The sequence below is a fragment of the Heterodontus francisci genome, chromosome 42 (genome assembly GCF_036365525.1).
Source record: "Heterodontus francisci isolate sHetFra1 chromosome 42, sHetFra1.hap1, whole genome shotgun sequence".
Classification (NCBI taxonomy): Eukaryota; Metazoa; Chordata; class Chondrichthyes; order Heterodontiformes; family Heterodontidae; genus Heterodontus; species Heterodontus francisci.
In genome coordinates this window covers 30,503,630-30,525,289 of record NC_090412.1, presented here as the reverse complement: position 1 = coordinate 30,525,289, position 21,660 = coordinate 30,503,630, and the positions used below count along the sequence as shown (strand labels likewise).

Genomic DNA, 21,660 nt, shown 5'->3' with positions numbered 1-21,660 from the left:
CACTTGCTGTGGTCAGTTGGGAAGTGAACAGTGGGAACAAGCCAGGCCTCACCCACCTGGCCATAACAATGGGAAAACCACCACCTGCAAGTTCCCCTCCAAGTCACACATCATCCTGACTTGGATCTGTATTGCTGTTCCTTCACTGTCACTGGGTCAGAAACCTGGAACTCCCTTCCCAACAGCAGTGTGGGTGCACCTACACCAGACAGACTACAGCAGTTCAAGGCAGCTCACCATCACCTTCTCAACAGCAATTAGGGATGGGCAACAAATGTGGGTCTTGCCAGCGATGCTCAAATCCCATGAATGTATAAAAAATGTACATGACTGTTTAGCATTGATCTGATATGTTGAGTGTGGGATCTCTTAGCTCTGTCTATGGCACTGCTGCTTCTGCTGTTTAGAATTCATGCAGTCCTGTGTAATTACATTACCAGCTTGGCACCTAATGTTCAGGTACTCCTGGTGCTGCTCCTGGCATGCCGTCCGACATTCATCATTGAACCAGGGTTGAACTCCTAGTTCGACGGTAATGGTAGAGTGAGAGATATGCCAGGCCACGAGGTTACTAGTCATGACTGAATACAATTCTGCTGCTGCTGATGGTCCACAGTGCCTCACGGATGCCCAGATTTGTGTTGTTACATCTGTTCTGAAACTATTACATTTAGCAATAAGTTGTTCCCCACAGCACGATGGAGGGGGTCCTCAGTGTGAGGATGGGATTTACTCCACTAGGATTGTGTGGCTGTTACTCCGACCAATACTCTCATGGACAGATGCATTTGCAATAGGTAGATTTGTGAAGACGATGCCAAGTAGGTTTTCACCTCGTGTTGTCTCTTCCACCTGCCATAGGCTCCGTCTGGCTGTTATGTCCCTCAGAACTTAGCCAGCTCGGTCAACAGTGCACTGAAGTAAAGCGTGGCTACCTGACCCGAACCTGACCAGGGTGGGGTCGGGTCGGGTCTCTCTTCTGGGTCCAAAATTCGGTCTCGGGTGGGGTCGGGCTGGACATGGACAGCACTGCCTTGCTCCAGGAATTAATCTTCAAGTGAACCTTCAGGACGTCCAGGCGGGAAATGAGCATTGCTCTGAAATCTGCACCATTCTTCCTGTTTGAAAACATATCTCGGTAGCCTCCAGGTGGCTGCTGTGGTCTTATTACTGACGCCCTCACATGCATATCGAGGTGTGAAATGTTCAACCGCACTTACCCCAGCAGCTCAGAGCAATCCGGCCTTAAACGTCTCGTTCATTAGATGTTTTATTTAGCCCCTTTTAGTGCATGTGAGTGTGTATGTTTTTTAAACAGTGCGGATCTCTGTCCTTTTAGAGCCAGCGAGAGAGTGCCAAATCGTGGAGAAATGACTGAATGCCTGAGAAACAGTGAGAAGGCGGAGTCTGGAGCCTACTTTCAGTTTGACAGCGAGGAAAGAGAGAGAGACTGAGATCAAGACAAACAGAAATCTGAGGTGAGAAGATTGTGGTTGGGGGGGCGATGGGGAGAAGGCGGGAAAAGAAACAGCTACAAGTTGCGACGTAAAGCACCCAAATGAAATTAACCCAACCCATTACACTCTGAATCTATCAAGTTCGGGAGAAACTGACAAGCCTGGTGAAGATACCAGTAACAGAAACATCAACTGAGAACTTGCTTTAATCTATACTTGGCCCAAGGATTTAAAATTATCTGGAAATAGGGAGATTAAACTTCTCAACCAGAGTACTGCCCGGAGATTTTTTTTTTGGTAATGAAATCCGAACTTGATACAGTTCACAAGCTTGTTACATTGCATGATTTCCTGAAGTAGATACATTTTTCCCGCCAGTGCTCAGGGTCATGGCGCCTTTTCCTGTTTGAAATCAGTGTTTGTTTGTTTTTTTAAACTTTATGATGTTAATTGAACACAGGTACACCAACAACTGGCAGCTGTACTCAATCACTAGTCTAAAGCCTGACTACCCGAACAAACCCGAATACACGTGCCGGGTTTGGGTTGGGTCGGGCATTTAAAAAATTAAAGGACTCGGGCTCGTGTCGGGTTCGGTTTGGCTGCTATCGGGTCGGGCCCGGGTCGGGTTTTAATTTTATACCCGAGCCAGGCTTCACACTGAATTGCCCCATTCAGAGCACATTCTGTGCCATCTCTTCTCAGTGTGTCTTCAATATGAACAAATAGTAATTCATCAGCTGAGGGAGGGCGGTAGGTGGTAATCAGCAGGATGTGTCCTGCCTGTACGTGACCTGATGGCCTGAGAATTCAAGGGATCTGGAGTCAATGTTGGAGAGCTCCCAGGGCCACTCTCTCCTGACTGTGTACCACTGTGCCACCGCCTATGATGGGTCTGTCCTGTCGGTGAGACTGGACATATCCAGGGATTGTGATGGAGGAATCAGGTCATTGGCTGAGATATATGATGATGTGACTATGACTATTTCAGGCTGTAGTTTGACTAGCCTGGGGGACAGCTCTCCCAATTTTGGTACAATTTCCCAGATGTTAGTGAGCAACACTTTGCAGGGTCGACTGGGCTGGTCATATCTGGTCTGGCAGCATCTGTGGAAAGCGAGCAGCTGAGTTAATATTTCAGGCCAGTGACCCTTCTTCAGAACCAGTCACTGACCTGAAACGTTAACTCTGCTTCTCTCTCCACAGATGCTGCCAGACCTGCTGAGTATTTCCAGCATTTCTTGTTTTTATTTCAAATTTCCAGCATCCGCAGTATTTTGCTTTTAATTTGGTCATATCTGGTGCCTAGGTCAGTGCCTAGGTGTCGGCAGTGTCTCAGTGGGTAGCACACTTGTTCTAAGTCAGAAGATTGTGGTTTAAGTCCCACTCCAGAACTTGAGCATAAAATTCAGCTCATACTTCACTGCAGAACTGAGGGAGTGCTGGACAGCCAGAGGGCTTTATAATGAGACATTAAACCAAATCCACCTACCCTCTCCGGTGAACGTACAAGATGCCATGGCACTATTGCGAAGACAACAGTTATGTCCAGTGTCCTGGACAATATTTATCCTTCAAACAACATCACAAAAGCAGATTATCTGTTTATTATCACATTGCGAATGATGTGGGATCTTGGGCTTCTTAAATAGAGGTATTGAGTACAAAAGAAGGGATGTTATGCTAAATCTTTTTAAAGCTCTGGTTACGCCACAACTAGAGTATTGAAGCCACTTCTGGTCACCACACAAAAGGAAGGATGTGAGGGTCCTTCGGATGATGCAGAGAAGATTTACCACAATGATTCCAGGGTGAAGGGATTTTAGTTACAAGGCCAGGTTGGAGAATCTGGGGTTGTTCTCCACGAAGCAAAGGAGATTGAAAGGAGATTTGATGGACAGGTTTGGACAGGGTAGTCAGAGAAAAGCTATTCCCATCACTTGATTGTCCTCAAGACCGTTTACTCAGATTTAATGTTTTAGACAAGAGACGCAGGGGGAATGTGAGGAAAAACTTTTAAAATCAGCGAGTGGTAATGACCGAGAACTCGCTGACTACGAAGGTGGCAGAAGCAGAGACGATCAATGATTTCAAAATGAAATTGGATGTGCACTTTCGAGAAATAAACTTAAGGGGCTATGGGGTAAGTCAGGGGAACAGGACTGATTGGATTGCTCCAGAAAGAGCCGGCATTGACTTGATGTGCCAAATGGCCTCCTTGTCTATGATGCTTGGCTGCATTTGCTGACAACACAACCATACGTGGCACTGCAGCAGCACATGCACAAATGCAGACTGTGCCACTAAAACGTCACAGTCGGCGACATCAGGGAGCTGCCAGGACTAAAGATGGCACTGCTCAAATAATCACACGAAGGCAACCTAAACAAATGGCTGCACACAATAGCTGGAGGGAGAGATAGAGCGAGCCAGGGAGGGAGGGAGAGAACGAGTGGGCCGGGGAGGGAGGGAGAGAGCGAGCAACGTGGGGAGGGGGTGATAGGCGGAGACCACGCCCAACCCTGCTTCCCCCACCCCGATTCCCCCACGCCTGCTCTCTCTCCCACCGCCACCACTCTCTCCCCCATCCCCCACGCTCTCTGCCCCACCCAACACTCTCTCCCCCGCTCTCTCCCCCACACCCCCCCCCCGCTCTATCCAAAGCCCCCCGTCCTCTCCCCCACAGCCCACCAGAATCACAAAAATGTGTTTGACAATTAACTGCCCTTTGAAATGGCTCAGCAAGCCATTCAGTTACATCAAATCACTACTATCATGCCAGATGTGTATGGGGTTTCACAGTGTATCAGTATCCTGCAAAGCGAAATGGGGTTTCACAGTGTATCAGGATCCTGCAAAGCGAAATGGGGTTTCACAGTGTATCAGAATCCAACCAGGTGTGTATCAGGTTTCACAGTGTATCAGGATACTGCCAGGTGTGTATGGGGTTTCACAGTGAATCACGATCCTGCCAGATGTGTATGGGGTTTCACAGTGTATCAGGATCCTGCAAAGCGAAATGGGGTTTCACAGTGTATCAGAATCCAACCAGGTGTGTATCGGGTTTCACAGTGTATCAGGGTCTTGCCAGGTGTGTATGGGGTTTCACAGTGAATCACGATCCTGCCAGATGTGTATGGGGTTTCACAGTGTATCAGGATCCTGCAAAGTGAAATGGGGTTTCACAGTGTATCAGAATCCAACCAGGTGTGTATGGGGTTTCACAGTGTATCAGGATACTGCCAGGTGTGTATGGGGTTTCACAGTGTATCAGGGTCTTGCCAGGTGTGTATGGGGTTTCACAGTGTATCAGGATACTGCCAGGTGTGTATGGGGTTTCACAGTGAATCACGATCCTGCCAGATGTGTATGGGGTTTCACAGTGAATCACGATCCAACCAGGTGTGTATGGGGTTTTACAGTGTATCAGGGCCTTGCCAGGTGTTTATGGGGTTTCACAGTGTATGGATCCTGCCAGGTGTGTATGGTGTTTCACAGTGAATCACGATCCTGCCAGGTGTGTATGGTGTTTCACAGTGTATCAGGGTCTTGCCAAGTGTGTATGGGGTTTCACAGTGTATGGATCCTGCCAGGTGTGTATGGTGTTTCACAGTGTATCAGGGTCTTGCCAGGTGTGTATGTGGTTTCACAGTGTATGGATCCTGCCAGGTGTGTATGGTGTTTCACAGTGTATCAGGATCCTGCCAGGTGTGTATGGTGTTTCACAGTGTATCAGGGTCTTGCCAAGTGTGTATGGGGTTTCACAGTGTATCAGGGTCTTGCCAAGTGTGTATGGGGTTTCACAGTGTATGGATCCTGCCAGGTGTGTATGGTGTTCCACAGTGTATCAGGATCCTGCCAGGTGTGTATCGGGTTTCACAGTGAATTACGATCCTGCCAGGTGTGTATGGGGTTTCACAGTGTATCAGGGTCTTGCCAAGTGTGTATGGCGTTTCACAGTGTATCAGGGTCTTGCCAGGTGTGTATGGGGTTTCACAGTGTATGGATCCTGCCAGGTGTGTATGGTGTTTCACAGTGTATCAGGATCCTGCCAGGTGTGTATGGGGTTTCACAGTGTATCAGGGTCTTGCCAAGTGTGTATGGGGTTTCACAGTGTATCAGGGTCTTGCCAAGTGTGTATGGGGTTTCACAGTGTATGGATCCTGCCAGGTGTGTATGGTGTTCCACAGTGTATCAGGATCCTGCCAGGTGTGTATCGGGTTTCACAGTGAATTACGATCCTGCCAGGTGTGTATGGGGTTTCACAGTGTATCAGGGTCTTGCCAAGTGTGTAAGGCGTTTCACAGTGTATCACGGTCTTGCCAGGTGTGTATGGGGTTTCACAATGTATGGATCCTGCCAGGTGTGTATGGTGTTTCACAGTGTATCAGGGTGTTGCCAAGTGTGTATGGGGTTTCACAGTGTATGGATCCTGCCAGGTGTGTATGGTGTTTCACAGTGTATCAGGGTCTTGCCAAGTGTGTATGGGGTTTCACAGTGTATGGATCCTGCCAGGTGTCTATGGTGTTTCACAGTGTATCAGGATCCTGCCAGGTGTGTATGGTGTTTCACAGTGTATCAGGGTCTTGCCAAGTGTGTATGGGGTTTCACAGTGTATCAGGGTCTTGCCAAGTGTGTATGGGGTTTCACAGTGTATGGATCCTGCCAGGTGTGTATGGTGTTCCACAGTGTATCAGGATCCTGCCAGGTGTGTATCGGGTTTCACAGTGAATTACGATCCTGCCAGGTGTGTATGGGGTTTCACAGTGTATCAGGGTCTTGCCAAGTGTGTATGGCGTTTCACAGTGTATCAGGGTCTTGCCAGGTGTGTATGGGGTTTCACAGTGTATGGATCCTGCCAGGTGTGCATGGTGTTTCACAGTGTATCAGGATCCTGCCAGGTGTGTATGGTGTTTCACAGTGTATCAGGGTCTTGCCAAGTGTGTATGGGGTTTCACAGTGTATCAGGGTCTTGCCAAGTGTGTATGGGGTTTCACAGTGTATGGATCCTGCCAGGTGTGTATGGTGTTCCACAGTGTATCAGGATCCTGCCAGGTGTGTATCGGGTTTCACAGTGAATTACGATCCTGCCAGGTGTGTATGGGGTTTCACAGTGTATCAGGGTCTTGCCAAGTGTGTAAGGCGTTTCACAGTGTATCACGGTCTTGCCAGGTGTGTATGGGGTTTCACAGTGTATGGATCCTGCCAGGTGTGTATGGTGTTTCACAGTGTATCAGGATCCTGCCAGGTGTGTATCGGGTTTCACAGTGAATTACGATCCTGCCAGGTGTGTATGGTGTTTCACAGTGTATCAGGATCCTGCCAGGTGTGTATGGGGTTTCACAGTGTATCAGGATCCAACCAGGTGTGTATCGGGTTTCACAGTGAATCACGATCCTGCCAGGTGTGTATGGTGTTTCACAGTGTATCAGGGTCTTGCCAAGTGTGTATGGGGTTTCACAGTGTATGGATCCTGCCAGGTGTGTATGGTGTTTCACAGTGTATCAGGGTCTTGCCAGGTGTGTATGGGGTTTCACAGTGTATCAGGGTCTTGCCAGGTGTGTATGGTGTTTCACAGTGTATCAGGGTCTTGCCAAGTGTGTATGGGGTTTCACAGTGTATCAGGGTCTTGCCAAGTGTGTATGGGGTTTCACAGTGTATGGATCCTGACAGGTGTGTATGGTGTTCCACAGTGTATCAGGATCCTGCCAGGTGTGTATCGGGTTTCACAGTGAATTACGATCCTGCCAAGTGTGTGTGGGGTTTCACAGTGTATCAGGGTCTTGCCAAGTGTGTATGGCGTTTCACAGTGTATCAGGGTCTTGCCAGGTGTGAATGGGGTTTCACAGTGTATGGATCCTGCCGGGTGTGTATGGTGTTTCACAGTGTATCAGGATCCTGCCAGGTGTGTATGGTGTTTCACAGTGTATCAGGGTCTTGCCAAGTGTGTATGGGGTTTCACAGTGTATCAGGGTCTTGCCAAGTGTGTATGGGGTTTCACAGTGTATGGATCCTGCCAGGTGTGTATGGTGTTCCACAGTGTATCAGGATCCTGCCAGGTGTGTATCGGGTTTCACAGTGAATTACGATCCTGCCAGGTGTGTATGGGGTTTCACAGTGTATCAGGGTCTTGCCAAGTGTGTATGGCGTTTCACAGTGTATCAGGGTCTTGCCAGGTGTGTATGGGGTTTCACAGTGTATGGATCCTGCCAGGTGTGTATGGTGTTTCACAGTGTATCAGGATCCTGCCAGGTGTGTATCGGGTTTCACAGTGAATTACGATCCTGCCAGGTGTGTATGGGGTTTCACAGTGTATCAGGGTCTTGCCAAGTGTGTATGGGGTTTCACAGTGTATCAGGGTCTTGCCAGGTGTGTATGGTGTTTCACAGTGTATCTGAGTCTTGCCAGGTGAATAAAAGTCTTCACAAGTGATGCCAATCAGCAACTGAATTCAGTGAAATAATGTCAAGTCCACATACTTACAACATACATCAAAAATTGTACGAATTGAAACTTGAATCTATGCAGAATAATGAGGATTGATGACAAATTGAAACAACGTTCAATCCTGCTCCCACATTCTTTCAATTTGATTCCCAAATTCTGCCAAACGGATGCAGTTAAATATTCTGATTCTCAAAAGTGAAGTAGAAGGTTTGAAATCTCCGTGTCATCACTTACCTTTCAGGTTATCGGGTACTTCGGGTAAACCTTTTACGATATTCATATAGTCAAATGGCTCAGCACCTGTTTATAAATTATTTAGATTTCATGAAATCAGATTTGTGTAATATTATGGTAAATTGTGAAGTGTTTGAATCTGAAGTTGAATTCAGTGTGTGATTTTACCGTACCAAGTTCCTGTATATCTTTCAGCATTTTGCATAACTTTGGTACCCCGTGACGCATTTTCACAAAGGAGTCCCACATCGTCCTTTGGGCCTGAGAGCCTTTCTCCATCACCAAATTTAGGAGAAGTTTGGAACTGTCCGCCTGGTTTCCCTTCTTTGCGAGTTCAATGATCTTCTGTAAAGAATAATAATGATTACATTGAGGGGTGGAGTGAAAGACACACATGGAGAATGAGAAGGAGAGGATCTCCCTGTGGTTTTTAGCACAGAAAGCAGTCACTGAGCTGGATACTGATCCATTCTGAACACGAGCTGAATATTCTGGAAACATCTTAGGAACATGGGAACAGGAGGAGACCATTCGCTCCTCGAGGCTGCTCCACAATTCAATCAGATCATGGCTGATCTGTATCATAACTCCATCCACCCACTTTGGCTCCATATCCCTTAATACCCTGGGTTAGCAATAATCTATCAATCTCAGATCTTGATTCAGTCATTAATGGAAATAAATTAGATGGAACCAAAATAGAAATCAGAAGAGTTGTTCCAGGAGAGTGAGGAATCACTGAGAATCTGCAGCAATTTTAATGGGATTAGTTTTCTCTGTCCTTCAGTGTCCAACATGACATCAGATACTGACTGACAAAATGATCCACTTGTTTCTCACGCTTACTTCCTGCTGTCACACTTTCTGATTTACTCAGAAAAAAAAGACCAGAGAATCAGAATTCAAGTGACAGGGAAGGGTTGATTCCGAAGTGAGGGAAGCAGCTAGAAAACTGTCTGAGAAATTATCACCGACTAATCGAAAAAACCACTGTTGTTTTATCGGTCAGGAGCATCGACCAATAATAATGAAAATCCAGTCACTTGTCCCTCGCTAATTCAACATTTGATGCCCAGTATTTTGAATGCCCACTGTTGGGTGGAAACCTCGACTGGAAACATATATTGAACAATAGGGCTTGTGTAGTCAGGACTTTCATCAACAGCTTAGGCTTATATAGTTGTTTAATGAAGATTGTCATGAAACCTAATGTCCTTTATCTCTGGCCTCTACTTGACTCCAGTCCTTCACGAATGTGGTCGCCTCTGAAATGGCCTAACAAGCCTCGATAAAGGAGGATAAAGAAGAATAAAACCGAGTAGGTCACGTAGTTTTCACCTCAGCATCAAATTTGGACACGATTAAGAAAAACGGAGTCCAGTCGCCCCTGTAACGCCTCACTACTATATGGAGAGCTGCACCACATATTACTCAACAGCAGTGAGATAAATGGTAGGACTGGGTTTTAAATATTCCTGGGTACAAGGTGTTCGGGAAAGATAGAAAAGGAAGAAAAGGGGGAGGAATGGCTGTACTGATTAAGGAGAACATTGCAGTGCTGGAGAGAGAGGATATCCCTGAGGGGTCAAGGATGGAATCTTATTGGTTGGAGCTAAGGATATGGAGGGAAGTGAGAGTGGAAATTACAGAGGCACTGGCCAATTTTTCTCTGTCTCCCTTCGAATCAAGGGTGGTGCCAGAGTACAGGAGAGTTACAAAACTGCCTCTGTGTTTTGTTAAGTATATTTTTTAATGATTCATTTTTGAATGATTAAAGAAATGTTTAACTTTAGGGTTTTGAAAATGGGTCATGTAAAGGCCATTTGACCTTGTAGAACAGCCCCTGGAAATGTTTTTTAAAAGGGGCACTGAGTGGTCTTGTCAGGACAACAAGCGGTTCTGTGTGAGGGGCTAAGGTCAAAAGGTAACTTTCATACTTCAATCTGTGTGTCTATGCTTTACTTCATTACTGGTTAAGACTTGTTTTGTAATAAACTGATAATTTTGTTGTTTATTAAAGCTACCTTGTTGGTTTGTTTCATTCTGGGATAAAAATAGAGTCTATGATTGATCATTTCAGTAAGTGGGAAAACATTTCAATATATGTTGTGACCCATGGAGAAGTAGAACTAAAATAAACAGTGCACTCCTCCCACCTCGGTCGTAACAGGAGTTCCAAATGTTACATCTTAGTTCAAAAACGGATAAAGAATAGCCCAAGAGCTACAGACCACTCGGTTTAACTTCAGTGGTGGAAAACTCATAGAGACAATAATTTGGGACAAAATTAACAGTCAAATCGCCAAATGTGGATTAATTAAGGAAAGTTTGGATTTGTTCAGGGAAAATCAAGTTTAACTAACTTGTTAAAGTTTTTTGAAGAGGTAACAGAGGGCAATGTTGTTGAGGGCAATGTTGAGGGCAATGTTGTTGATGTGGTGTACATGGACTTCCAGAAGGCATTTCATATGATGCTGCACAGCAGACTTGTAAGAAAAGTTATGGCTCATGGAATAAAAGGGACAGTAGCAACATGGATATGAAATTAGCTGAGTGACAGGAAACAGGGAGTAGTGGTTAATGAATGTTCTTCAGGCTGGATGGAGGTTTGTAGTGGGGATCCCCAGGGATCAGGGTTGGGATGCTTGCTTCTCTTGATATATATAAATGACCTAGATCTTGGTGTCCAGGGCACAGGGATGTGCGGAGAAGTGGCAGACGAAATTCAATGTGCAGAAATGTTCAGTGATTCATTTTGATAGGAAGAACGTGGAGAGACAATATAACAAACGGTACAACTCTAAAGAGGTGAAAGAGCAGAGGGACGAGGGTGGGTGGGGTGGGGGGGGTATATGTGCCTAAATTATTGAAGGTGCAAGACAAGTTGTGAGAGTGGTAATAAAGCATACAGTATCCTGGGCTTTATTAACAAGGGCATAGAGTACAAGAGCAAGGAGGTTCTGCTGAACTTGTATAAGACACCAGTTCGGCCTCAACTGGAGTATTGCGTCCAGTTGTGGGCACCATGCTTCAGGACGGATGTGAAGGCGTTAGAGAGGGTGCAGAAAATATTCACGACAATAGTTCCAGGGATGAGGAACCTCAGTTATGCAGATACATTGACTGTTTTCTTTGGAGGAAAGAAGACTGAGTGGAGATTTGATAGTGGTATTCAAAATCATGAGGGTTCTAGACAGAGTGGATATGGGAAAATTGTTCCCACTCATGAAAAGATTGAGAACGGGAGGACTCAGATTTAAAGTGATTGGCAAAAGAAGCAAAATGACTTGAGGAAAAACTTCTTCACGCAGCGAGTGGTTAGGATCTGGAATGTACTACTTGAGAGGGTGGTGGAGGCAGGTTCAATCAAGGCATTCAAAAGGGAATTAGACTGTTATCTGAAAAGGAAGAATGAGCAGGATTATGGGGAGAAGGCGGAGGAATGGCACTCGGTGAATTGCTCATTCGGACAGCTGGTGCTGACACCTTCTGCACTGTAATAATTCTGTGATTCTGTGAAGTCATATTCATGAAATCACATTTATTAGCCAATGTCCCAGACTCCTTCAACAGCATCCCTGGGTATGTTCTGTTGCAGTGGCAATGGGGCACAGTGGAATACACTCGGCTGGGTCTGACCCTGAGAATCTACCACACTGACTGCAGACCCAATGTAGTTTCATGAATTCAGTAAAACTAGAGCATGGAAATCTCGTGCTAATTAATACCTGCAACCCTCCAGAACTGAAGAATCAGTTCTGCTCCATATCAAAATGCACATGGAGGATGCACTAAGGATATAAAGTGCACAGAACCTAGGCTAGGTGGGGAATTTAAATGTTCCGTTTCCAACCAATTTGATTCACTCCAGATGATATCAAGAAACGGCTGAGTCGTTGAACGATGAAGGGTCACTGACCCGAAACGTTAACTCTGCTTCTCTTTCCACAGATGCTGCCAGACCTGCTGAGTGGTTCCAGCATTTCTTGTTTTTATTTCAGATTTCCAGCATCCGCAGTATTTTGCTTTTATTATATTGGTCAAAGGAAAGGTTATTCATCCCAAAAATCTTGCCCATTCGTATTTTGTTTCTGAAATTGGGGTCAATTGGTGGTTTGGATTCTTTTGGTTTGTTGGTGATTTCCACGGCATCTAAGCACTCTTAAGATATCCTTTTGTCCTAGCCCTGAGCTTTCTCTAGTTTCTCTCCTATCTCACCTCATGCCTTGTCCGAGTTCACCTTCGCCAAGCTCACCTTATTCACAAGAGCCATCTCCGGCTTTCCCGACCCTCTTTCCACTAAACTACTAAACAGTCAATTTCCCTTCCTGTCTCCCATGTTAGTTGATATTGTCTTCAGGTTCTGTCCCTTTCTCCTCAAATCTGTCGTAAGCCTTCTCCTTACAAAAACAACCCTTGATCCTCTGTTCTTGCAAACTACGACGCCAGTTGCAACCTGCCTTTCCTCTCCAAAGTCCTTGAATGTGTTGTTGCCTCCCAAATCTGTACCCATCTTTCCCGGAGCTCCATGTTTTAACCTGTCCAAACAGGTTTCCGTCCCTGCTACAGAACCAAAACGGCTCTTATCAAAGTCTCCAATGACATTCGATGTGACTGTGATGAAGGTAAACTATCCCTTCCCGACCTGTTCACGTTCTGCCACACCATCCTCCGCTAATGTCTCTCCATTGTCGTCTGGCTGGGCGGGACTGCACTCGCCCGGTTCCATTCTTATCTATCCAATCATCACCATTGAATCATCTGCAATGGTTGCCCTTCCCACTCCCGCACCGTTACCTTTGTGTTCCTACCCAAGGAGCTATCCTTGGCCTCTTCCTATTTCTCATCTGCATGCTGCATTTTGGCAACACCATCCAAAGGCACGGCGACAGTTTTCATAAGTACGGATTCGACGCCCAGGTCTGCGACACCAGAAATTTCCTCCAATTAAACACTGGGAAGATTGAAGCCTTTGCCTTCCGGCCTCACCACAAACTCTACTCTACCTCATTTTACTCCTTTAAGACACTCCTCAAAATCTTCTTGTTTGGCCAAGATTTTGGTCATCTACCCTAATATCTCCTTATGTGGCTCACTCTCACATTTTGTTGTATCATGTTTCTGTGAAGCGTCTTGGGATGTTTTATTATGTTAAGGGCCTATATAAATATAAGTTGATGTTGTTGATGCAGTACCTACTCACCAACAACCTGCTCACTGATGTTTGGTTTGGGTTCCACCAGGCCCACTTAGTCTTACAGCCTTGGTCCAAACATGGACCAAACAGCAGAATATCAGAGGTGAGGTGAGAGTGACTGCCCTTGACATCAACATCCAACCGAGTGTGGCACCAACGAGTCCCAGTAAAACTGATCAATGCAAATCAGGGGGATCTTTCCAATTCTAGAGTCATTCCTTGCGTAAAGGAACATAGTGGTGGATTTTGTAGGACGATAATTTCAGTCTCAGGTCATCACTGCAGGGGTTTCCATGGTAACGTTCTCGGCCCAACCATTTGCAACTAGATGCAGCAAAACAAGTACAACATCCAGACTCGGGCTGACAAGTGGCAAGTAACATTCAAAGCACAGAAGACCAGGCGATAACTATGGAGTCATAACAGCACAGATGTAGGCCATTCAGCACATTGAGTCCATGCCAGCTCTCTGTAACAAATCTAATTAGTCCCATTCCCTCACTCTATCTCCATTGCCCAGCTATATTTTGCACAAGTGCCCATCCAATTTCCTTTGAAAATCATTAACTGCCTCCACTTCCACCATTGTAAGCATCAAGTTCAAGGTCATTACCACTTAATGCATAAAAAACTCTTCCTCACATCCCCCCGTATCTCTTGTCGAAAACCTTAAATCTGTGTCCTCCAGTCCTTGTACCAGCAGCTAATGGGAAAACCTTTTCTTTTTTTACCTTATCTAAACTTGTCATAATCTTATACACCTCTATCAAATCTCAAGTCAGTCTCTTTGCTCATTCCTGGAACCCTCCTGGTAAATCTCCTCTGTACCCTCTCAAGGACCCTCACATCCTTCCTAAAGTGCGGTAACCAGAACTGGGTGCAATATTCTAATTGTCTTCAGAATACCTTTCAGAAATTCCTCCCCCTCTTTACCTGATATCATCCCAATTGATATTTGGGTAACTAAAGTCCCCCAATATCACCGCTCAATAGGCCTTTCACATCTCTGATTTCCCCATAGATTTGCTCCTCTGTCTTCAACACTATTTGGATACCCATAGATGAGCCTCAGTCGAGTGAGCTTGCACCTTTTCCTACTCAACTATAACCAAATGAATTCTGACCTTGTCCCCAGAAGGAAATCCTCTCTTTCCAATAGTAGAATGTCTTCCCTATTCAGCATTGCCACCCCACCTCCCTTTTTTCCTTCCCAGTCTTTTCTGAACAGTTTGTATCCTTGAATATTAAGCGCCCAGTCCTCACCAATTTTAAGCCACATTTGCATGATTGCTACTACATTTCTTCCCACACAGCCGTTTGTGCTTGTAGCCTACTAACATTATTCACCACACTTTGTGCATTTACATACATGCATTGCAAACCTGTCCTTGTATTCTTCATAGTCCGTCTTAATCTGTTCCTATCTGACATTGTACTACTTCCTTCTCTGCAGTGCAAAAGATAAGGCTGAAGAATTTGCAACAATCGTCAGCCAGAAATGCTGTGTGGATGATCCATCACGGCCTCCACCTGAAGTCCCCAGAATCACAGATGCCAGTCGTCAGCCAATTTGATTCATTCCACATGATATCAAGAAATGATTGAAGACACCAGATACTGAAAATTCTACGGGCCCTGACAACATTCAGTCAATAGTACTGAAGACCTGTGCTCGAGAACTTGCTGCTCCCTGAGCCAAGCTGTTCCTGTACAGCTCCAGCTCCAGGCACCTACCCGGCAATGTGGAAAAGTGCCCAGGTATTTCCTGTACACAAAAAGCAGGACAAGTCCAGCCTGGCCAATTGCCGCTCTATCAGTTTATTCTCTATCATCAGTAAAGTGATGGAAGATGACATTGACAGTGCTATCAAGTGGCACTTGCTTCGTAATAACCTGTTCCTTGACGCTCAGTTTGGATTTCTCCTGACCTCGTTACAGCCTTGGTACAAACATGGACAAAAGAGCTGAATGCAGGAGGCGTGGTGAGAGTAATTGCCCTTCACATCAAGACAGCATTTGACCAAGTAGGGCATCCAGGAGCCCAAGCAAAACTGGAATCAATGGGAATCAGGGGGAAAAAATCATAAGGTCAGAAGTGCGGATGTTCGCTGATGATTGCACAATATTCAGCAGCATTCGTGAGTCCCCATATACTGAAGCAGTCTGTGTAGAAATACAGCAATACCTGGGCAATATACAGGCTTCGGCTGATAAATGGCAAATTACATTCGCACCACACAATTGCCAGACAATGGCCAGCGCAAGCAAGAGCGAATCTAACTATCTCCCTTTGACATTCAATGGCATTACGATCATTGGATCCCTAACTATCAACATCCTGGAGGTTACCATTGACCAGAAACTGAACTTGAATAGCCATAAAATACCATGGCTACAACAACAAGTCAGAGGCTAGGAACCCTGCGGCGAGTAACTCACCCCCTGACTCCCTGAAGACTGCACACCATCTACGAGGCATAAGTCAGGAGAATGATGGAATACTCTCGACTTGCCTGCATTGGTGCAGCTCCAACAACACTCAAGAAGCTCGATACCATTCAGGACAAAGCATCCCGCTTGATTTGCACCCTGTCCACAAACATTCATTCCCTCCACCACCGACGCACAGTGACAGCAGTGTGTACCACCTACTAGACAGGCTGCAGCAACGCACCAAGGCTACTCAGGCAGCACCTTCCAAACCCGCGACCTCTACCAATTAGAAGGACAAGGCAGAAGATGCTTGGGAACACCATTATCTGCAAGTTTCCCTCCAAGTCACACATCATCCTGACTTGGAACTATATCGCCATTCCTTCACAGTCACTGGGTCAAAATCCTAGTACCCCCTTCCTAATAGCACTGTGGGTGTATCTATTCCACATGGACTGCAACGGTTCAAAAAGGCAGCACACCAGCACCCTCTCATAGTCAATTAAGAATCGGCAATAACTGCTGGCCTGGCCAGCGACGCCCTCCCCCCCAACCCCCTTCCCATGAAACAAACACTCTTATTCCTCTCATTTGGATAGGGGGATTAAATGTAACATTGCCAAACATACAGATGTCACAAAACTAGGTGGAAGTATGAGTTCTGAGGAGGATGCAAAGATGCTTCAAGAGGATTTGGAAGCGATGGCAAAAACTTGGCAGATGGAATACAATGTGTAGAAATGTGAGGTTATCCACTTTGGTAGGAAAAGCAGAAATACAGAATATTTCTTAAATAGTGAGAGGCTGGGAAGTGTTGAACTTCAAAGGGACTTGTGTGTCCTTGTTCATGTGTCACTAAAAGCTAAAATGCAGGTACAGCAAGCAATGAAGAAGACAAATGGTATGTTGACCTTTATTATGTGAGGATTTGAGCATTGGAGTAAAGATGTCTGACTACAATTATGGACAACCTTGGTGAGACCGCAACTGGAGTACTGTGTGCAATTTTATTTTCCTTACCTAAGGAAATATATACTTTCCATACATGGAGTGCAACAAAGGTTCACGAAACTAATTGCTGGAATGGAGGGATTGTCCTATTTAGAAATATTTAATAGACTGGTTCTTTATTCTCTGGCGTTTAGAAGAATGAGAGGTGATTTCATTCAAACATTCAAAATTCTTACAGTGCTCGAAAGGGTAAATGCAGAAAGGATAATTCCCCTAGCTGCAGAGTCTAAAACCAGGGGACATGGTCTCAGAATAAGGGGCAGGCCATTTTGGACTGAGATGAGGAGGAATTTCTTCACTCAGAGGGTGGTGAATCTTTGGAATTCTCTGCCCCAGAGGGCTGTGTAGGCTCAGTCATTGAGGATGTTCAAGACTGAGATTGATAGATTTCTACATATTGAAAACATCAAGGGATACGGGGATCATGCAGGAAAATGGTGTTGAAGATGATCAGCCATTATCTCATTGAATGGTGGAGTGGGCTCCAAGGGATGAATGGCCGACTCCTGCTCCTATTTATTATGTTATGTTCCTTTATGCAACTTATTCTTCTTTTCTACTTCTATATGCTGCTGCCGACCCCCTTACAAATGTAGTCCTGTTCAGATGCAACCCATCCCTTTTGAATATGTGCCCCCGGCACAGAATTGGTCCCAATGGCCCAAGAATCAAAATCCCTCCCTCCTGCACCATGCCTGAAGTCACACATTGATGCTCCTTACCTTCCTACTTATACTCTCTGTCTCCAATAAGGGGCAGTCTAACCACTTTCCTTCTCATTCAATGGCATTGCCATCTCCGGCCACCACTGATAAGGCAAAGAACTAGGGGCTGGGTGAGTGCACAGAGGCCAGTGTAAGAGGGAACAGAGAATTCCAGTGGCATCAGAAGTTTATATGGATAGAGCAGTTTACAGAGATGGGGAAGGGCACGACAATGAAGGTATTTAAATTGGAAATGGGGAATTTTAAATTGGAGTCAGAAATAAAAACTGAATGTGCTGACAATACTCAGCAGGTCAAGCAGCATCTGTGGAGACAAACACAGAGTTAACATTCCAGATCAATGACATTTCATTTGAACTGGAGTCATTTGAGGATCAGGAACCACAGTAAGTGAGTGAGCAAACGAGTGGTAGTTGAGCAAGATGTGGGCAGGACAGGGTACAGGCAGGAGAGTTATAGATTAGCTGAAGTTTACAGAATGTGGCAGTCGGGAGGCTGGTCAGGGACTCATTTAAATAATCACGTTTAATGGCTTAGGCACTGATGATGGTTTAATCAGCAGATGGGCTGAGATAGAAGGCAAGTTAGGCAAAATAATGGAGACAACAGTATGGTGTATTTATGAAGCTCAGTTTGTGAAAAAATAGCATTATAGTATCATAGAATGATTTCCAGGACAGGAGGAGGCCATTCATCCATCGTGTCCGTGCCAGCTCTCTGCAAGAACAACTCACCTAGTCCCACTTCCCCTGTCTTTTCTCCGTAGTCATGCATTTTTCTTCTCTTCGTCTCTTCAGATAATTATCCAATTATCTTTTGAAAGCCTCAATTAAATCTGCCTCAACCACACTCTCATACAGTGTATTCCAGATCCTAACCACTCACTGCATAAAAAAAAACTCCTTCCTCAAATCACTGTTGCTTCTTTTACCAATCAGCTTCAATCGGTATCCTCTGGTTCTTGGTCCTCCGCTACCAGGAGTAATTTCTCCCGATCTACTCTGTCCAGACCCCTCATGATTTTGAACACCAATCTCTTCTCAAACTTCTCTTCTCTAAGCAGAACATCTCCAGCTTCTCTAATCTATCCAGGTAACTGAAGTTCCTCATCCCTGGAACCTTTCTCCTGAATCTCCTCTGCACCTTATTTAATGCCTTCACATTCTCCTAAAGGGTGGTGACCAGAACAGGACACAATATCCAGGTGAGTCTGAACCAGTGTTTTATACAGGTTTATCATAACTTCCTTGTTTTTGTACCTTATGCCCCTAATTATAAAGTCCAGGATCCCGTATGCTTTGTGAACCCCTTTCTCAACCTACCCTGCCCCTTCAATTATTTCTGCACATATGCCCCAGGTGCTTCTGCTCCTGCACCTCATTTAGAATTGCATCCTTTATTTTATATTGTCTCTCATTCTTTCTACAAAATGTATCACTTCATACTTCACTGCATTAAATTTCATCTGCTACTTGTCCACCCATTCCACCAGCCAGTCTACATCCTCTTGAGGTTCACAGCCCTCCTCACAGTTCACAATACTTTCAAATTTTCTGTCATTCACAAAGTTTGAATTTGTGCCCTGTACACACAACCCTAGGTCATTAATACATATCAAGAAAAGCACTAGTCCCAACACCGACCCTTGGGGAACCCCACTATATAACATCCTCCAGTCCAAGGAAACAGGATGCAGAGTTTATGAATATTTAGGTGCAGCCTCAAACAGTGGTCATGGAGGGAGATGGAAAGAAGTAGCAAGGAGATGCAGTTTATGTTAAAAGAAGATGAAAATGTCTTTAGTCCTCACAATATTTAACTTGAGGAAAATTGAAACGAAATAAACTGCGAAAGAACAATGAGCCGGATTTTGTGATCAGTGGTGAATGTACTGCATGAGTCATTCATCACACTAGCACTTGCCCATCAACATTTTATAGGCATTTGTGCGAGAGGTTCTTCTCAGTCAACTCCTGAAAACACACAAACCCCTTTACAAAGCATCTGGGACCCATGTTAACAGGGAAAGATAGTCTGTATCCTTTACCAGTCAGATTGAAAATTGTTAATGAACAGCAAAGAGTCTGAAGCAGGAAGTGTCAGTTTGGATATTTAATTCAATGTCAAACCAGGTATAGAAAGCAAAATAACAAGAGGGAAAGAATAATCAGATTGGGAGAGAGAGAAAAAGCGACATCAAGAAAAAGTAAAAACAATTAAAATGCATTTATTTCCTTTAATCTCCTACGATAATTTAAATTTTAAGGAACGAGACTGCACCATTGTAAACGTTATATTTCCATGCCAGAGAGGTTGTTCAGCAGTAATTAAGATGTATCACTCTGCTAAAAATTTACTTACACTGGAATGAACAAGCTGTAACATTTTTTCTGACCAGTTTAATGTGTATCTATTCGATAACTTCAGCAACTTCACACAGTTCAATGGTAAATCACCAATGAAGCTTTTGGAGGAGAACAGCATCTCAGACAGAAATTGAGATTTCTGTGTTTAACTGGGCATGTGCAGCCGCTGAAACTGTCCGATTTAATGTTAATAATGACAAGTGCTGTTGGCCTCACTGTTATTTCTACAGCAAAATCCAGCCGTTTATAAAAACATGAAACTAATTTTTTTATCTCCCACTCATGCTTTCCATAACCAAAATGGAGCAGAAGTCAATCTATTTATCTGAAAATAATAGACAGAATATGTTCAATTTCCTGATGTTCTGCCGGGGTGTGGTGTTCCACAGCAAGAACACAGGGCCAGGAAATTACAGAGTGAATGAGCTCAATTTCCTGCTATTTCTCTGCAGTGAGGTTCAACAGCAAGAGCACAGGGCCAGGAAATTTACTCCGTTCTGTACGTTTCTGGACTCTCCAATTATCGGAAGTAAAAGCATCAGGGGAAAAAAACTGGCATACAGATTGACGAGGATGCTGTTAACGTGGAATGTGGAATTACTGTTACAGAGAGGGATTGGAGAACTCTGGGCTCATTCCACTAGAGGGTGACCAGATTCAGTGAGAAATTGCTGCAGGTCTTCAGATTGTCAAGAGTTATGATCAAGTAAATAGATGATAGTTTTCACAGATTGGCCAAAGAGCCAATTTGATATATTCAGGTTGAATTTTGAATGATTTCTGCACACATACAATGTGCATAAAAAGTATAATTCCCTCCCAATAATTATTGTGGAAGCAAGTGGGCAAATGGTTATTAACGAGAATTCTGTTGGTGTGTGGAGAAAAAGGAAAGCTAGAGTTTGGGGAGTGATCATAAAATAGGGACTAGACTGAGTGGATATTAATGTTAATGGGTGGTAAACAGATGATTGCAATTAGATTCATTTTTCAACTTGTGCGGGTGGTAGCAGATCGATCGTTCATTATATAACCTGTCTGATTTCCATTCCCATTTACTTCTCTTCCATTAAAAGGAACTAACAGAACATTACAGGCTGCGTGTATGGAATTTTCTAAAGTGCTCTTCCAGGGAGTGACCCACCACAGCAAGTTCTACTGTCCAGATTGTGCGAGTGCTGAAGCTGGAATTGGTGATGTGTGGGGGAGAATAAACCCTGCACAGCATCGGGTTTTCAATCCCCATAGCTGGCTTCTGGTTAGTTTCCCTGTTTGGCTCTCACATTTTAACCATTTGAAGATTTTTGTCTTTGTTCTTGAAATTCTGGTAATACCCGCTGGGTATTTTCACCTCTTCATATCATTGTTTCAGATTCATAACATGTTCATGTTTATCCATTTCTTTCCTATTTAACCTGTTTCTCTTCTGCAACATTCTATGATTGTAAGATCTGACATCCTGTTAGTTCTGTGGTGTTGAAATAATCCAAACCTATTCTGTGTCCCTCTGACTTACCCGATGTTCTTGTCCACTGAAATGTCTCTCATATGTTAACAATGAGCTGACTCCGTCCAGTCCTTCCTCAATCGCCTGTTCTAGTCTGTCCCGGTAGAAAATTGTCAGTTTGAACAACTGATCATCGTCATAATTTGTCAAGAAATCAGTGATGGTGGAGTTCGGATCTGTGAACACAAATGGAGAAAACTAAACACATTATCAACATTCTATCCAGATTGCGACATTTCCTCTTATAACAAACGGCTGCGATCTTCACTGAGACAAACATCTT

General features: G+C 44.6%; 1 protein-coding gene across 1 annotated transcript in view; it reads right to left on the bottom strand.

Moving 5' to 3' along the window:
• The window catches only part of LOC137355358 (NACHT, LRR and PYD domains-containing protein 3-like), a 62,291-nt gene that overhangs the window by 30,824 nt on the left and 9,807 nt on the right, over nucleotides 1-21,660 (bottom strand). Inside the window, exons 2-4 of the mRNA XM_068020351.1 lie at nucleotides 21,387-21,553; nucleotides 8,312-8,483; nucleotides 8,139-8,204 (exon numbers count right to left, since the gene is read on the bottom strand). Of these exons, the coding sequence (XP_067876452.1) occupies nucleotides 8,139-8,204; nucleotides 8,312-8,483; nucleotides 21,387-21,553 (405 nt within the window). The remainder of the gene's footprint in view (nucleotides 1-8,138; nucleotides 8,205-8,311; nucleotides 8,484-21,386; nucleotides 21,554-21,660) is intronic.